A 17459-nucleotide genomic window follows, 5' to 3' on the forward strand; every position below is an offset into this window, starting at 1 on the left:
GGAGCTTTTGTTTCAGACATAAATAACTGTGAGTGTTTGTGTTCTTTTGCTTTAAACAACTTATTTTGGATTCTCAGCTCTTTTACTTCATATGAAATTGAAAGAATAGCTCGGAGACTTGAAATTTTGTCTTGCTGATGACTAATTGCTGCTGACATGAGGTTTATGAAACGAGTGCTTAAGCTTTCATCTGTTGTTGGTCAGTGGTTATATTATCTTGTAGGCGAAGTGAGCTTACTATTGAAAATATCAATTTGTGTATTTTGGGTCTTGTGGCAGATAGCTAATTAATATGGCCATACCTTGCTGGAAAACCAGAGTTTTAACAACTTATCCTTGACTGGAATTCTTGTGCTTCTCATATTAAGTATGCTTTTATCTATTAAATTAAGTTCCGAAGTGAAGTTTCTTTTACACTGCATGCTTATTTTAATCAGCTAAAATGCTTGATACAATGTCTAATAAATACAAAGTTACTTTCTCAACTTGTACTGGTATACAAGTACTTGGTAGGCTGGTATAGGAATGGATTCGCGACTGAGGTATACTTTTCTTGTACCTTAAATAATTGCTACTTAGCATTTGCCTGATGGAAAATCTAACTGGAGTAATAAATTGGATGGTTTATTTTTAATTTCAAGTAGAAATTGCAGCACAAGTTGGTAGAATGTCTAATAAATAGAAAGTTACTTTCTCATGAAACTCCTTTTATCAAGTAACTTAGCAGTAATGTTCTTTGGAAAATGCTTAACGTGGTAAATGATCTTTTTCTTATTTCTTTCCTTATAATGTCTCTTTCTCTTAATCTGTGGTGTATCAGCTGTCTTACTAGACAGCACATACTTCTCATGATAAAGGAAGTCCCCTCTTTTATACCCAGAAATTATTTACTGTTCATGGATCCTTGAATTCAAGTTCTTGAGCCAATTATTCTTTCAACTTTTCCCTCTAACCAAGTAAGTCCCAATTTGAAGAATAAAAAGGAATTGTCGAGCAGTTTACCAACAAACTGGTAATGGCATTTCATTGATATTTCCATTATAAATTTGGTAAAAATTGAAGACAAAAGCAAAATACATAATATTGAAAAAGAAAAAGGAAAAAAATGGCCATTGGGTGACTGCTGGAAGTGAATTTGTAGAGATAAAATCATGCTCAAATGAAATCAGTCTTTTTTTTCCTCAATGGCCAAGTGATATTTAAACCAACTGCTGTGGTTGTGTTTATTGCTGGAACTTACAACTGCTTCCCTGCTATGCTTTCTTCTCTTGGTTTCACTGCTGTGGAAGGCAATATTCTTAGGGACTATTGTGATCATTCCTCTGACATGTGATAGGGCAAAATAAATCTTAAATAATTCAGCTCTGGCCTTCTTCACTTCCATTTAAAGAACTGCATAACCCAAATAAGTTCAACTTTGCTAAAGGGAAAAAATAGAAAGCAGAACTTGGTTTGAAGAGAACTGCATAACCCAAATAAGTTCAAGTTTGCTAAAGGCATTTAGTATTTACTTGCAATAATTCCTTACCATTTATCATCTGAAACAGAAACAATTGTATATTTCTTTGTCTGGAACAATTTTATATTCACTTAAAAACTGCATAAAGTTAGATTGATGATCTATAGGTAAGGAAACAATAGCAGTGAAGATGCTTTCTAAAATTTCAGGGCAAGGGTTGAAAGACTTAAAATATGAAGTTACATTAATTGCTAAACTACAGCATTGGAATCTCATAAAGCTTCTGCTTTGTTGCATTCATGAGGACGAGAGACTGTTAATCTACGAATCCATTCCTAACAGAAGCTTGGTCCTTTTTTAATTTTTTGGTTTGGACCTAAACCAGCTTAATTATTTTGATTTAATCAAGGTTATCTGTTAATTAGATCAAGCAAGAAGCAAATTCCTAGACTGGCACATGCATCTCCATGTTATTGATGGTGTTGTAGACTCATATAACCAGAGTATGCAAAGGATGGAGCGTTCTCAGCAAAAAATTTGATGTTTTCAGTTATGCAGGGTTGGTTTTGGAGACTGGAGAGTGAGTGGAAAGGAAGAAAGAAACTTTTCATTTCAAGGGTTACCATGAGCTTAACCTTCTAGGCCATGTAAGCATTTATTTTAAATTTTGATATTTGAAATTACATGAAAGATATTATAAAAAAAAAAAAAAAAAAAAAAAAAAAAAAACAAGAAAAGTTGTCGAATTTGAATGCTTATCTATAGTAGACAACTACTTGGTCAGATAAGAGTACTTGGTCAAATAATTGCAAGACAGTATGAATCATATATAAATATACTTTTCTGTCCCCAAAATGTGTTTTTCTTTACAGGGCATTTATAATATGTGAAAAATATATTTTTATAATAAAGTTAAACACACTAGTTTGAATTATAGTTTTTGAAAATCATTAAACTGGGACATAGTTTGACAAAATACGTTATCTTGTTCTTTAATCCGAGTATTTAGTCAAATACTTGCAAGACAGTATGAATTCTAGGAAATTACCATGATGTGCCCTTCACTATACTGTTCATGGTATCAAGTCAACTCAAATTTTGGGTTGACTTGCCTTTCCTGCAATTTCTGTAATCATATGCTTCTGAGCTACGAAAGGAAGAGAAACTTGTACACCAATGGATTATTTTGGCTTTCCCACGTTTCTATTCTTCCTCAATTTGCTGTTTATCTCCTCTAGAATCAGCTTTGCACTAGACACTATTAACCCAAACCAGCCCTTGAGAGATGGAGACACTCTAGTTTCAGCAGGCCAAAGGTATGAGCTAGGATTTTTCAGTCTCGCTGATCCAAATCGCCGATATCTGGGATTATGGTACAAGAATATATCTCCCCGGACATTTGTGTGGGTAGCCAACAGAGAAAATCCACTTTCTAATAATCTAGGAAGTCTAAACATCACTCGCCAAGGAAACCTTGTGATCGCCAACATCAGAAATGAAATATCATGGTCAACATATATACCAACAATAGCAAAGGAACCAGTTGCAAAGCTCTTGGACTCTGGAAATTTGATTGTAAGAGATGCAAATGATAGTAACGAAGAAAACATTCTGTGGCAAAGTTTTGATCATCCAGCTGATACCTTACTGCCAGGAATGAAGTTAGGAGGCAGCTTGGGAACAGGCAGTAGCCGGTTTCTATCATCTTGGAAGAGCAAGGATGATCCTGCAGCAGGGGAATTTCATTTACAAATAGACGTCCGTGGGTATCCGCAGCTGATTCTAAACAGTGAACGTGGGATTCTAATGAGAGCAGGGTCATGGAATGGACTAAGCTTTGCTGGGGATAGGCCTAATTCAGTCTTTGAATATGAATTTGTGCTTAATGTAACCGACGTCTATTACAAGTACGAGGTCAGGAACAGTTCAATGATTTCGAGGTTTACATTAAACCCAGACGGTGTTGCACAGCGTTCGATATGGAACGATACAAGCAGTGAGTGGATGTTATTTTCTTCTTCACCGGCAGATGAGTGTGAAAATTATGCATTGTGTGGAGCATATGGTACTTGTGACATCAGTAGTTCTGATGTATGTTCATGCCTTGAAGGGTTCAAACCTAAGTCTCCAAGGGATTGGAATTTGAGAGATTGGTCTGCAGGATGTGTTCCGAGACAACCTATTGAATGCAATAACGATGATATCTTTATCAAGCATGAAAGGATTAAGCTTCCAGATACATCAAGTTCTTGGTTTGACAGGAGTTTAAGTCTGGCAGAATGTGAGGGTCTGTGTGCCAAAAACTGCTCTTGCTTTGCGTATGCAAATTTAGATATTCGAGATAAAGGAAGTGGCTGCTTGCGTTGGTTCGGTAACCTCATTGATATAAGGGAATCATATGTTGATGAACAAGACTTGTATGTACGTCTGGCTGCCCCAAAATTAGGTATTCTCCTTGATATAAGGGAATCACATGTTGATGAACAAGATTCTTACTTATCTTTTTATTTTTGGTACAGATGCATCTGTTAATCATGTCTTTTTTATTACAGAGGGATCGGGCAGTAATCTGAAAGCAGGAATAATTGCTGGATGTGTCTCATTATCCATCATTACCATGTTATTGTTCCTTTGCATATGGAGGAGAAAGAATGTCAGAAAATATGGTAATGGTTAAATGTTATCAGCAATGCTCTTAATTATTGTAGAGAATTTCATAGCATGATTACTGGTTTATTACATTAATGATAACAAGCAAAAGTTTGTCTGTGTCCAATTCCAGTGAAGTCAAAGATAAGTTATGGAGAGAACAATGCCAATTTTACAGACAACGAAGAAGAAATGGACTTGCCATTGTTTAAATTGCACACCATAACTGAGGCCACTAACAATTTTTCAAGCATCAACAAGCTGGGGCAAGGTGGTTTCGGACCTGTTTATAAGGTGACGAAATATGTATAATTAATCTTATTTTTGTTATGAAAATAAAAATAATCTGCCTAAGGACTATCATTGATGGATGATATATATAGGGCACATTGATGGAGGGGCAAGAAATAGCAGTGAAACGGCTTTCCAAAAGTTCTGGCCAAGGACTGAAAGAATTTAAAACTGAAGTTATATTACTTGTTAAGCTACAGCATCGGAATCTCGTAAAGCTTCTTGGTTGTTGCATTCATAAAGATGACAAAATGTTAGTCTATGAATACATGCCCAACAGAAGCTTGGATTCCTTCATTTTTGGTATGAATTTCACCAGATTAAGGACATTCATGAATTCAAATTATTGTCTTCATTTTGGTCTAACTAATACATGTAAGATATTGGTTGCAGATCAAACTAGAAGCAAAATGTTAGATTGGCCTACACGCATCCATATTATCGATGGAATTGCTCGAGGACTTGTTTATCTTCATCAAGACTCTAGACTGAGGATCATTCACAGAGATCTAAAACTCAGCAACATCTTACTGGATAGTAACATGAATCCGAAAATTTCAGACTTTGGCATGGCAAGAATATTTGGTGTAGATCAAACTGAGGGAAATACTAAAAGAGTGGTCGGAACATAGTACGTATATTCTTAAATTACTTAGTTGTGATTATCATTTCCGTGCCTGAGAAGTTTATCTTGTCTATAATATTGCAGCGGCTACATGTCGCCGGAGTATGCAGTGGATGGACTTTTCTCAGTGAAATCTGATGTTTTTAGCTTTGGTGTGATGGTTTTGGAGATAGTAAGTGGAAAGAAAAACAGAGGATTTTGTCATCCAGATCACGACCGTAACCTTGTGGGGCATGTAAGTATTAATTTTTGACGCTTATAGTTGTCAAAATTATGGCATCTTAGCCTCTGAGCTTCAATCTGCTGACATTTAATACTTGCAAAACTCCTGAAGCATGATGAACACATCACTGAGCCTATGGTTTCCATTTGTTGCAGGCATACATGCTATGGACTAAAGGAACGCCACTGGAAATTGTAGACGAATGTTTAACAGACTCCCTCAGGCCAAGTGAAGTGGTAAGATGCATCAATATAGCTCTGTTATGCGCACAACAAAGACCAGAAGATCGACCCAACATGTCATCAGTGGTTGTAATGTTGAGCAGTGAGATTCGGTTGCCTGAGCCTAAACAGCCTGGATTTTTTCTGGAAAGGAATCCACCTGAGGCATCTATATCATCAAACAGCCATCAATCATTCTCTGCCAATGAAGTTAGTGTGACATTATTAAAGCCAAGGTAGCCTATCATTGCTTCCAAGTGAATGGGGTTGTGATTCTGAAACCTGAAATTTTCAGTACGAGTTTCACTCCCTATAATTGTGATTTGCATACTTCATTTGCTATATCTTCATTGAATATAGAAAGAAATATCATATACTTTCACAGAATTCTTCATTTGCTATATCTCCCAGGATTAACAGGAGTGATTAGTAATATCATTTTATTTTTATTTTTTTTTGAAATTAAGAAAAGAAAGAATGTTGCCTTATATTTTAGATACTTAGCCAATAATGAAGTGCAGTACGTAAGTTATAATCGACAATTAACTTGCGGTGCTTAGGGCCTATACATGAGCCGAGCCTATCATGAAAGGTTCGCCGTTCGGCTCGATTTATAAATAATCCGAACTTGAGCATGATTTTGAAGCTCGATTTGTAAACTACCCGAGTTTAAGTAAGGCGAAACTCGGCTTGAAAGCTCGTGAGCAAGTTCGGTTATAATCAAACTCGATTATAATATTCATGAACAGACTCGCGAGTACGCTCGATTCGATTACTTTTTTAATAATAGTATTTCTTGGGTGATGGAGAGACAAACTTAGGATTTTGTAAAAGTTTGGGATTTTGAGACCATCGATGAATTAAAACATTTATGCTTTTTTATATATTAAACATCTAAACTTGATTTTTTTTTCATTTGCTAAATATGATATGTTTTCATTTGCTAATAGGTGAGCTCTTTCACAACACAATAAAGGAGCAATAGACGAACTGTTCTCGCGCAGTTTGTTTATTGTTCACAAGCTTTGCTCGTGAGGTTGTTTATGAACATAATTAATGAGCTGTTCGCGAAAAACGTTCGTAAACAAAATTAAGGAGCTGCTCGCAAACAAAGATTGTAAACAAAATAAATTTGTTGTTCATGAACAGGTAATTTCCTTAACGAGCCGAGCGCGAATAGTATTTTGAGCTCAAAGCACACCTCAAGCTCGTTAGCAGGTCAAAGCTCGGTTGGGCTCGATTAGCTTTAGTTGTGCTCTATAAAATCAAAGACTAATTCCATGATGATGATAATGCAACTTTAGATCTTTTATAAATACCCATAATCTTAACACAATTACTCATATTCTACAAACACCTCACCTTACTGAAACTACGTTCATTTTTCAACACAAATTACAATCACTGAGAAGCAGAAACAATGGTCTCTGTTGTTCAAAACAAACTCTTCTTTGTGGCATTTTTGGTAGTGAGTCTATGTGCATCTCAATCTCGGTCTCGCTCACTCTGAAATAGGCCTAACATTGGACTAGTCTACGAAGACGAAGCTGAGAAGGAGAGACACTTTAATAATTTTCAACAAAATGTAGAATTCATTGAATCCTTCAATAAGCCTTGAAGAAATAGGCCTTACAAGCTTGGCATCAATGAGTTTTCTGAATTTCAGGGTCTCTAGAAATAGATACAAAACAACATATTCCAACTCTAAATCATCATCATTTAAGTACCAAAATGCAACTGTATTTGGAGAAGTAACGGAGAAGCTGGTAAATTACATCTATGGCCCTCAACTTTGGCATTATTCTTTTATGACCCTTGAACTTCAAAACCACACATAAAAGCCCCTGAAGTTTGGTATTTATTAACATAAATGTCTCTTAACCTTTGATAACTCTAACAACAGTTAATCCTTCATGGTAGAACATGCAGAAATGATATTCTAAAGAACTTTAATTCTTGAATTATTTGGTCTTGAAGTCATTTAAGTGTTGATTGGTTAAGAGAGAGAAAATGATTGTTTAAGGAGAGAAAGCTCCAAAAATAAGAATTTGAAAATGATAGTTTTATAGGACATAAAATTCTAAACAACTTTACTTTTTGGACTTTTCTATTTTGAGATCCTCTTCCGTCATTTTGAGGACGTTTATTTTCATAGGGGATTTTTTTATGTTAATAAGGCCAAAGTTCATGGATTTTTATGTCTCGTTTTGAAGTTTTGTGGTCATAAAGAAATTAAAGTCAATGTTAAGGGACAATGAGTGTAATTCACCATAAGTTTAGGGTTTGCTAATTTTTTAACTTTGTTCTTGTTTCTCTATAACTACTTGGTCAGATAAGAGTACTTGGTCAAATAATTGCAAGACATAATAAATTCATATACAAGTACCATGATGTGCCCTTTACTATAGTCTATACTTTTCTTCCCCCAAAATGTGTTTTTCTGTACAGGGCGTTTATAATATGTGAAAAACAACTTTTTTTCTAATAAAGTTAAACACATTAGTTTGAATTATAGTTCTGGAAAAACATTAAACTGGGGTATAGTTTGACAAAATACATTATATTGGTCTTCAGACAGAGTATTTGGTCAAATGCTTGCAAGACAGTATGAATTCTAGGCAAATACCATGATGTGCCCTTCATTATACTTTTCTTATGCTGAAAGCAAAAGTAATCAACTCATGTTTTGGGTTGACTTTGCCTTTCCCTGCATTCTCTGTAATCTTATGCTTCTGAGCTAAGAAAGAGAGAAACTTGTACACCAATCAATGGTTTGTTTTGGCTTTCCCACGTTTCTATTCTACCTCAATTTGCTGTTAATCTCACCTAGAATCAGCTCTGCACTTGACACTATTAGCCCAAACCAACCCTTGAGAGATGGAGACACTCTAGTTTCAGCAGGCCAAACGTATGAGCTAGGCTTTTTCAGTCTCGCTGATCCAAATCGTCGGTATCTGGGATTATGGTACAAGGATATATCTCCTCGAACATTTGTGTGGGTAGCCAACAGAGAAAATCCACTTTCTAATAATCTAGGAAGTCTAAACATCACTCACCAAGGAAGCCTTGTCATCGCGAACATCAGAAACGATATCTTATGGTCAACTAATACACCAACAGTAGCAAAGGAACCAATTGCCAAGCTCTTGGACTCAGGAAATTTGGTTGTAAGAGATGCAAATGATAGTAACAAAGAAAACTTTCTGTGGCAAAGTTTTGATCATCCAGCTGATACTTTACTGCCAGGAATGAAGTTAGGAGGCAGCTTGGGAACAGGCACTAACCGGGTGCTTTCATCTTGGAAGAGCAAGGAAGATCCTGCAGTAGGGGAATTTCATTTACAAATAGACTTCCGTGGGTATCCGCAGCTGATTCTAAACAAGGAAAGTTGGATTCTAATGAGAGCAGGATCATGGAATGGACTAACCTTTGCAGGGGATAGGCCTAATTCACTGTTCCAATATGAATTTGTGATCAATTTGACAGAAATCTATTACAAGTACGAGATCAGGAACCGGTCAATGATTTCGAGGGTAACACTAAATCCAAGCGGCATTGCGCAACGTTTGCTATGGGATGATGCAAGACGTGAGTGGATGTTATTTTCATATTCACCGGTAGATCAGTGTGAAAATTATGCATTTTGTGGAGCATATGGGATTTGTAACACCACTAATTCTGATGTATGTTCATGCCTTGAAGGGTTTGAACCCAAGTCTCCAAGGGATTGGGCTTTGAGAGATTGGTCCGCAGGATGTGTTCCGAGGAAAACTACTGATTGCAATAATGATGATATATTTATCAAGTATGAAAGAATTAAGCTTCCAGATACATCAAGTTCTTGGTTCGACAGGAGCTTAAGTCTGGCAGAATGTGAGGGCTTGTGTGCCAAAAACTGCTCTTGCCTTGCGTATGCGAATTTAGATATTCGCAATAATGGAAGTGGCTGCTTGCGTTGGTTCCGCGACCTCCTTGATATAAAGGAATCATATGCTGATGGACAAGACTTGTATGTACGTTTGGCTGCCCCAAAATTAGGTACTTTCCTCTTACTATGTTCAAACATTAGATGGTTACAAGGTCTTATTTATTTGTTTATCTTTTTTATTACAGATGGACTACCTAGTAATCTGAAAGCAGGAATAATTGCTATGTGTCTCATTATCCATCATTATCATGTTATTGTTCCTTCGCATATGGAGGAGGATAAATGTTAGAAAATATGGTAATAGTTAAATGTTAGTAGCAATGAAATGGATTACTGGTTTTTACATTAATCATAACATGATAGAAAGCAAAACTTTGTCTGTGTCCATTTCCAGGGAAGTCAAACATAGGTTATAGAGAGAATAAAGTCAATTTTAGAGACAACGAAGAAGAAACGGATTTGCTATTGTTTAAATTGTGCACCATATCTGAAGCCACTAACAATTTTTCAAGCATCAACAAGCTGGGGGAAGGTGGTTTTGGAACTGTTTATAAGGTGTCGAAATATGTATATTAATCTTACTGTTGTTATCACGCTAATGATCTGCCTGAGCATTACCATTGACGATATAGGGCACACTGATGGAGGGGCAAGAAATAGCAGTGAAGCGGCTTTCGGAAAGTTCTGGCCAAGGAATGAAGGAATTCAAAACCGAAGTTACATTACTTGCTAAGCTACAGCATCGCAATCTCGTGAAACTTCTTGGTTGTTGCATTCATGAAGATGAAAAGATGTTAATCTATGAATACATGCCCAACAGAAGCTTAGATTCCTTCATTTTTGGTATGAATTTCACCATTCCTGAATTCAATTGATTGTCTTGATTTTGGTCTATCTAATATATGTAAGATATTGGATGTAGATCAAACTAGAAGAAAACTGTTAGATTGGCCTACACGCATCCACATTATCGATGGAATTGCTCGAGGACTTGTTTATCTTCATCAAGACTCTAGACTGAGGATCATTCACAGAGATCTAAAAATTAGCAACATCTTACTGGATAGTAACATGAATCCGAAAATTTCAGACTTTGGCATGGCAAGAATATTTGGTGTAGATCAAATTGAGGGAAATACTAAAAGAGTGGTCGGAACATAGTATGTATATTCTTAAATTACTTAGTTGTGATTATCATTTCCGTGCCTAAGAAGTTTTTCTTGTCAATAATATTGCAGCGGCTACATGTCACCGGAGTATGCAGTGGATGGACTCTTCTCAGTGAAAACTGATGTTTTTAGCTTTGGTGTGATGGTTTTGGAGATAGTAAGTGGAAAGAAAAACAGAGGATTTTGTCATCCAGATCACGAGCTTAACCTTGTGGGGCATGTAAGTATTATTTTTTCTGACACTTATAGTTGTCAACATTTTGACATCTTAGCCTATGAGATTCAATCTGGTGACATTTAAAACTTGCAAAAACTCCTGAAGCATGATGAACAGATTATTGAGCCTATTGATATTTGGTTTCGATTTGTCATAGGCATACATGCTATGGACTAAAGGGACGCCACTGGAAATTGTAGACGAATGTTTAACAGATTCCTGCACTCCAAGTGAAGTGATAAGATGTATCAATATAGCTCTGTTATGCGCACAACAAAGACCAGAAGATCGACCCAACATGTCATCTGTCGTTGTAATGTTGAGCAGTGAGATTCCATTGCCTCAGCCTAAACAGCCTGGATTTTTTCTGGAAAGGAATCCACCTGAGGCGACTATTTCGTGTGAAGTTAGCATGACACTATTAGAACCACGCTAGACTATCGTTGCTTCCAAGTGAATGGGGTTGTGATTGTGAAAGCTGAAATTGAAGTATATGTTGCACTCCCTGTAATAGTGATGTTACATATCTTCATTTGCTATATTTTCATTGAAGTGAATATAATCTCGGAAATAGACTTGAATATTCTGTAAAAAGAAGAGGCTATTTACTTGAATATTTACTGAGCAAAACAACAATTAGTAATATCATAGAGTTCCTCAAAATTCTCCCTTCCCCATCTCCCAGGATTAAAAGGACTAGACAGAAACGGAAAACTATACTATACTCACTCAATAATTAAAAAAACATGAACATCAGTAGAAAATGTGCCCTATCTAGCATGTAGCAATGTAATGGTAATTTCATTTGCCGAACATGTATCAATCTTACTAGACGAAGATTCTTGTTCGCATACGTTCCTTTCAGTGAAAAATCCTGGCTCTCTAGGTTGAGGTAATGTAATGTCACTACTTAACATCAAAATCACGGTTGACATATTAGGCCTATCATCTTGATTCCGTTGAACGCATAGTAAACCCACATGGATTGAACGTAAAACTTCTTCTGATACGAAAGAGTCCTTCAATGATTCATCAATCAAATCTGTTGTCTTCTCTTCTTGATATAGTCTCCATGCCTGAAGTTTCAGAAAAACTATTTGTTATGCAGTCAACGTAGGACAATAAGATATCATAGAAATCAATTTGATACTTACATGTCCAAGAAGGTTGTGCTGGTGGTCTGGATGATAGAATCCTCTGTTTCTCTTCCCACTTATTATCTCTAGTAGCAAAACACCAAAACTAAATACATCGGATTTTATCGAGAATAACCCATCAATTGCATACTCAGGAGACATGTAACCACTGCAAAACAAGTGTAAGAAATATTTAAACTCCAATCATTGAAACATTGATTATATTTGTTAATATGGTCTAAATAGACTTACTATGTTCCGACAACTCTTTTTGTGTTTCCTTGTATTTCATTGCCCCCAAAACTCCTAGCCATGCCGAAGTCTGAAATCTTTGGGTTCATATCATGATCCAACAATACATTACTAGCTTTGAGGTCTCTATGGATAATTCTCAATCTGGAATCTTGATGAAGATAAAGAAGTCCACGAGCAATCCCATTGATAATTTGGAATCTCATAGGCCAATCCAACAATTTGCGTTGCTTTTGATCTGACAACAATATGATCAAACTCAACTCATTAAAAATAGGGTAAATTTCAAAAAAAAAAACCTGTGGTTTCACTTTTTTGCCAAAAAAGGACTGTGGTTTTTTTCGTTTCAAATACAGTACTGTGGTTTATTCCGTTACACTATTTACGGATTTGGTGAAGATGCCGTTAATTTGCTGACGTGGCTGAAGGGCAATTATGGGTTTTTAAAAAAATTAGGGTAAATTTAAAAAAAAAACCCTGTGGTTTCACTTTTTTGCAGAAAAAGGACTATGGTTTTTTTTCTTTTCAAATACAGGACTGTGATTTATTCTTTACACTATTTACGGATTTGGTGAAGATGTCGTTTATTTGCTAACGTGGCTGAAGAGTAAATATGGATTTTTAAAAAAATTGATCAATAAATTTTTTATAACTATTTTGGGTCTACAATATTTACCGATGAATTTTTTATAACTATTTTGTGGCTACAATATTGACTATAAAATCTCACATGAGCGCAATCTCACATGGTTGTTCAAAGCCTTTTATAGTCAATTTTTTTAAAAAACTCATATTTGCCCTTCAGCCACGTCTACAAATAAACGACATCTTCACCAAATCCGTAAATAGTGTAAAGAATAAATCACAGTCCTGTATTTGAAAAGAAAAAAAAACCACAATCCTTTTTCTGCAAAAAAAGTGAAACCACAGGGTTGTTTTTAAAAAAATTTATCCCAATTTTTTTAAAAACCCATAATTGCCCTTCAGCCACGTCAGCAAATTAACGGCATCTTCACCAAATCCGTAAATAGTGTAACGGAATAAACCACAGTCCTGTATTTGAAACGAAAAAAACCACAATCCTTTTTTGGCAAAAAAGTGAAACCACAGGGGTTTTTTTTGAAATTTACCCTTAAAAATATGAATGAACGAATATAGCTAATTATAACACCAATAAATTGTAACAGAAACTGGAGAAAAACTTTTTTTATGAAACCTGACATAGAATAATTAAGCAATACCGAAAATGAAGGCATCCAAGCTTTTGTTATGCATGTATTCATAGACCAACATTTTCTCTTCAAGGTCAATGCAACAACCGAGAAGCTTCACAAGATTTCTGTGTTGAAGTTTCGCAATTAAGATGACCTCATTCTTGAATTCATCAAGCCCTTGTGTGGAATCCTTGGAAAGTCTTTTTATTGCTATTTCTTTTCCATCTTTCAAAGTTCCCTGATAAGCCATTTGCATTGGTTACTAAAGCTTCCGGCTAGCACGTATGAATGACAAGGGTAACAAATATCATCTTTCTACAATTCATACCTTATAAACAGGTCCAAATCCACCTTCTCCAAGCTTATTGTAACCTGAGAAATTGTCTGTGGCGTTGGTGATAGTTGGCAAGTCGAAAAGAGGCAGCTCTAGTTCATGTTGCCTGCTTTCATTTGTCATTTCCCTTTCTTGCATCATAAAGGAATTGGTTGCTGCAAGATAACAACTTTAGTTCATAGAGGAACATATAAAACATTTCCCATCGAATATGCTTTATCGTTTTTTTCTTTTCCCAAATTCATTCTAATCATAGCAACGAAAGGATGCATTTTGGCAGTCAGTTAATAGCGGTTACCTAGTCCCCTTAGCCTTTTCCTTCTGAAATGCAACATCAAGCAGAGAGCAAGAATAGATGCTGCAGCAACCAACACACAAACGGCTACAACCCAAACTCGTGTTCCCTTCTTATTGCTATTAGTTAATTCTGTATAACCAAAGAAAACAACTTGTAAAAGCAGATAAGGCAGCACTGCCAAATGTTACACAGAGCACAGTTGCTGCGTAGTATTCTGTCGATATATAGAATATTTCACCATTTACAGTAGCTTAATTAGAACTTTTATGAAATAATCAATAATTCAAGGATAAACACATGATCAAGCCCCCTTTAACTTTTACGGTTTTAAGGATTAAGCTTCACATATTTTATTAAACCCTTAAACTTTCACGGATTAAGCTTCACATATTTTATTAAACCCTTAAACTTTCACGGTTTTAAGGATTAACCCAGCTCCATTAGCAAAAGCCCTTAGACCTTGGTGAAAGGCTCAATATGTAAGGAAATTAAAGATCTGAAGAAAAATTGAAAAGGTGAGGGACTTACATATATATCTTTTGCACATAATAATAAAAAATTAGCATGCATTGGAAGGACTCATTTTTATTCGTTAGCTAACGTAAGATGTTTGTATATGGTGTCAATATAACCAATTCTACTTATATATCTTTTTTATTAGTCTTTTATATGTATTAGTTTTGGAAGTAGAATTCAAAATTCATATTAATTCAAATGGGTATTGCTCAAAGTCAGAAAACAAAGGTATTTCAATTTTAATTTCAACTTCTTCAGATTTTGGACATGCATGTACCCAAAATTTAGAAAAAAGAAAACCGAAAAATAGTTATTTGTTCTCTTTTAAAAACAATAAGATGATTAAGTAAACAAATGGTAAAAAGCATATGATTAAACCCCTGAACTTTAAAGATTTTAAATTTATCTTTAATTTTTAGACACATTTAGATTGGTTGTTGGATATATTTAGTTTGAATACTTAAATTGTTTTACTTGCTCTAAAACACTTTTGTCTGTTTATTTGGTTTAAGTGTGAATCATTGAATTTTTCGCTTATAGCATATTTGGTAAGTTCAATATAATATGGTTTTTGTTTCTTACTTACTATCATAAACAATTGACTAACAGAATTTTATACAAAAGAAAAAGCACTAGCAGCCACTAAATGGATTCATACGTCAACATAATGAACAAGAAGCAAGATTTTCTCTAACTTTCTCAATTAAAAAATTACTCTAACCTCTAAGCATTAGCTCATTTCTTAAGTAGAAAGACAAAACAAATTAAAGGGAAGAAGTCATACCTAAATCAGAGGCGGCCAATCTAATGAAAAAATCTTGTCCATCTACACTATAATCTCTGATATCAACAAGTTCCTCAAACCAAAGCAAGCATCCACTTCCATTTGTGATATCCAAAGTTGAATAACCTGTACATGAACAATTCTGCAAGCAAACACTTTCACATTCTCTAATGTCCATTGTCCTATTAAACCATGACTTTCTAGTATCAGGCAATTTCACACCTACTATCTTCTCAAACCCTTCTCCATTTCTACAAATTGATTCATTCTTCCTCACACATCCATCAAGCCAATCCCCTGAATCCCAAGCTTGCTTGTTTTTCGGCACAAATCCATTCAGGCAAGAACAAGGAGGAGAATTATTAATGTTACAACTTCCATATGGACCACATATAGCATACCTATCACAGTTATCCACCTGTGTTGTTAAGTAAAGATTCCAGTTTTGAGTGGTATTAGACCATGTCAATCTCCGGAAAACACCATCATTATCTAGCACCATCATTGACATCACTGAATTGGGTACAAGATCATACCTGTAATATATCTCTTCATCATTATAAACAAACTTATAAGTGTAAAATGGATTTGGTTTCAAACTAGGCATCCCACTGAATCTAAGCCCATTCCAAGGTCCTGAACGGTACACTATGTCTTCACCTTTTCTGATAAATATCTGTGGATATCCACTGGGATCAAGCCTAGTTGTAGAATCACCTAAAGAAGGATCATTAGGACTTTTCCAGGATATAAGATATCGATCACTGCCTGTCAATAAGTCCCGGCCGAAATTTACTCCAGGAAGAAACGTATTGCCTAAATGCTCAAAGCTCTCCCATATGTAATTAGCTTCATCACTATCATTTGCTTCTCTAACAACAAGATTTCCTGAATCCAAAAGCTGAGCTACCGGATTATTTACCTTTTTTGTTGAATTGGATGACCATATCAAAGTGTTTGATGAATTGTGCACAAGAAGAATTCCGGCGGTGGTGAGTTGCAGAACTCCGGAGGAGTCATTGATTGGGGTTTCTCTGTTAGCAACCCAAACCACAGTTGAATTGGAGAAAGGATACCAAATTCCAACATATCGATTGGTTGAATCTTTTGGGGTGAAAAATCCGAGTTCAAATCTGCCATTGGAAGACACTATAGTCTCACCATCTCTTAAAGTCTGGTTGGAAGCTATTGTGTCTACAGCAGCAATGGAGGAAATTACAAAGAAAGGGAAAAACACAGAGAAGCAAGAAAAAAGGTGAAATCTTTTCATGGATATGCTGGATTTCCTTTACCAAGAAATGATGGGTTATTTCTGCTTAAGGTATAAAAACAGAATCGAATAAGAACAAAAAAGATAAATAAAGTAGGAATTTTTGTTAGCCTCATATTTGATAATATTGAAATAGGGTGTTGAAGTCAAGCAAACTTTACTTGTGGGAAGAGTGGTGGGTGGGGGCAGAGGAGATGATCTAGAAATGTTTGACCAGGTGTGTGTATGTGAATGTGAATAATGAAATGAAATGAAAGAGTTATCTTTGAAAGCAGCAGAAACTCATTAAAGCAAAGATATGAATTCAATTTTGTCGCAGTCGCATTCAACGAATGAGACATAACTTCTGCGTCAATCTTCAACTTTTTCTGTGGCTCCTATTGGCTGCAGGAGAAAGTGGCAGTTGAAAAATTTAAGCCAAAGTGAAAACTGGGATTTGGAGAGGGAACTTAAAAAAGGTTAACCATCAAAATAAGGTCGATTTACAAATACGGCCAAATCAGAGCCACTTTTACATGTTTATATCTATTCAATACATGCTATAGATTATTCCATTACATATTTTTAAAAAAATACTTTTAGTATATCTATAACAAACGTTTTCCAGAATTATTTGGATTTCTTCTTCAAATCACTTTCAAGCTTCATCATTCATTTTCAAATCACATTCAATCTTCGAATACAAACACCATGTAAGTTATTTTTTTTTATTTTAAACGCATAATAAACAATTACAATATTAAAAATGTTATACGCAAGGTTTTTACGGATTTATAAATATACTTCTATAGGATTTGATGTTCACAAATCGCTAATGTGAACCTCCTTAATATATTGCGAATACTTTTTTTCTCATTTACATTTAGTGTAAAA

The 17459-nt window shown here is 35.3% G+C and overlaps 3 protein-coding genes across 8 annotated transcripts; 2 read left to right on the top strand and 1 right to left on the bottom strand.

Annotated features, from left to right (window-relative positions):
- The first annotated feature begins 2532 nt into the window (after window positions 1-2532).
- Window positions 2533-6636, top strand: LOC136218948 (G-type lectin S-receptor-like serine/threonine-protein kinase At4g27290). 2 transcript variants are annotated; one of them, XM_066006128.1, is made up of 8 exons: window positions 2533-3905; window positions 4012-4125; window positions 4242-4402; window positions 4492-4702; window positions 4793-5030; window positions 5109-5259; window positions 5403-5704; window positions 6618-6636. In XM_066006128.1, exons 1-8 carry the CDS (start codon window positions 2636-2638, stop codon window positions 6619-6621), a joined length of 2451 nt encoding a protein of 816 aa, XP_065862200.1. In that variant the 5' UTR covers window positions 2533-2635; the 3' UTR covers window positions 6622-6636. The 2 variants fall into 2 exon arrangements, with proteins under 2 accessions (XP_065862200.1, XP_065862199.1); XM_066006127.1 differs by lacking the exon at window positions 6618-6636 and adding an exon at window positions 6419-6566.
- A 154-nt stretch (window positions 6637-6790) lies between these two features.
- LOC136218950 (G-type lectin S-receptor-like serine/threonine-protein kinase SD1-1) lies at window positions 6791-11282 on the top strand. 5 transcript variants are annotated; one of them, XM_066006133.1, is made up of 7 exons: window positions 6791-9056; window positions 9171-9506; window positions 9791-9951; window positions 10029-10239; window positions 10319-10556; window positions 10635-10785; window positions 10940-11282. In XM_066006133.1, exons 1-7 carry the CDS (start codon window positions 8237-8239, stop codon window positions 11216-11218), a joined length of 2196 nt encoding a protein of 731 aa, XP_065862205.1. In that variant the 5' UTR covers window positions 6791-8236; the 3' UTR covers window positions 11219-11282. The 5 variants fall into 5 exon arrangements, with proteins under 5 accessions (XP_065862205.1, XP_065862204.1, XP_065862206.1 ...); XM_066006134.1 differs by lacking the exon at window positions 6791-9056 and adding an exon at window positions 9582-9693 and having other exon boundaries at window positions 9367-9506; XM_066006132.1 differs by having other exon boundaries at window positions 6791-9506.
- An 83-nt stretch (window positions 11283-11365) lies between these two features.
- Window positions 11366-16804, bottom strand: LOC136218947 (G-type lectin S-receptor-like serine/threonine-protein kinase At4g27290). Its single transcript, XM_066006126.1, has 7 exons — window positions 15317-16804; window positions 14017-14145; window positions 13713-13873; window positions 13412-13622; window positions 12171-12408; window positions 11937-12087; window positions 11366-11858 (listed from the first exon to the last, which is right to left on the bottom strand). The coding sequence occupies exons 1-7, from the start codon at window positions 16584-16586 to the stop codon at window positions 11553-11555; spliced, it is 2466 nt and encodes an 821-aa protein (XP_065862198.1). The 5' UTR covers window positions 16587-16804; the 3' UTR covers window positions 11366-11552.
- Between the last annotated feature and the right edge of the window lie 655 nt (window positions 16805-17459).

Source organism: Euphorbia lathyris, chromosome 2 (genome assembly GCF_963576675.1).
Source record: "Euphorbia lathyris chromosome 2, ddEupLath1.1, whole genome shotgun sequence".
Taxonomy (NCBI): domain Eukaryota; kingdom Viridiplantae; phylum Streptophyta; class Magnoliopsida; order Malpighiales; family Euphorbiaceae; genus Euphorbia; species Euphorbia lathyris.

Coding starts and splice junctions, on each gene's coding strand:
- LOC136218948 (XM_066006128.1), top strand. CDS start 2,636: ATGGATTATTTTGGCTTTCCCACGTTTCTATTCTTCCTCAATTTGCTG. Junction 4,126..4,241: donor AAAGAATGTCAGAAAATATG/GTAATGGTTAAA, acceptor GTCCAATTCCAG/TGAAGTCAAAGATAAGTTAT. Junction 4,703..4,792: donor CTTGGATTCCTTCATTTTTG/GTATGAATTTCA, acceptor TATTGGTTGCAG/ATCAAACTAGAAGCAAAATG.
- LOC136218950 (XM_066006132.1), top strand. CDS start 8,237: ATGGTTTGTTTTGGCTTTCCCACGTTTCTATTCTACCTCAATTTGCTG. Junction 9,952..10,028: donor GTTTTGGAACTGTTTATAAG/GTGTCGAAATAT, acceptor TTGACGATATAG/GGCACACTGATGGAGGGGCA. Junction 10,240..10,318: donor CTTAGATTCCTTCATTTTTG/GTATGAATTTCA, acceptor TATTGGATGTAG/ATCAAACTAGAAGAAAACTG.
- LOC136218947 (XM_066006126.1), bottom strand. CDS start 16,586: ATGAAAAGATTTCACCTTTTTTCTTGCTTCTCTGTGTTTTTCCCTTTC. Junction 13,874..14,016: donor GAAAAGGCTAAGGGGACTAG/GTAACCGCTATT, acceptor GTTATCTTGCAG/CAACCAATTCCTTTATGATG. Junction 12,088..12,170: donor AAAAGAGTTGTCGGAACATA/GTAAGTCTATTT, acceptor CTTGTTTTGCAG/TGGTTACATGTCTCCTGAGT.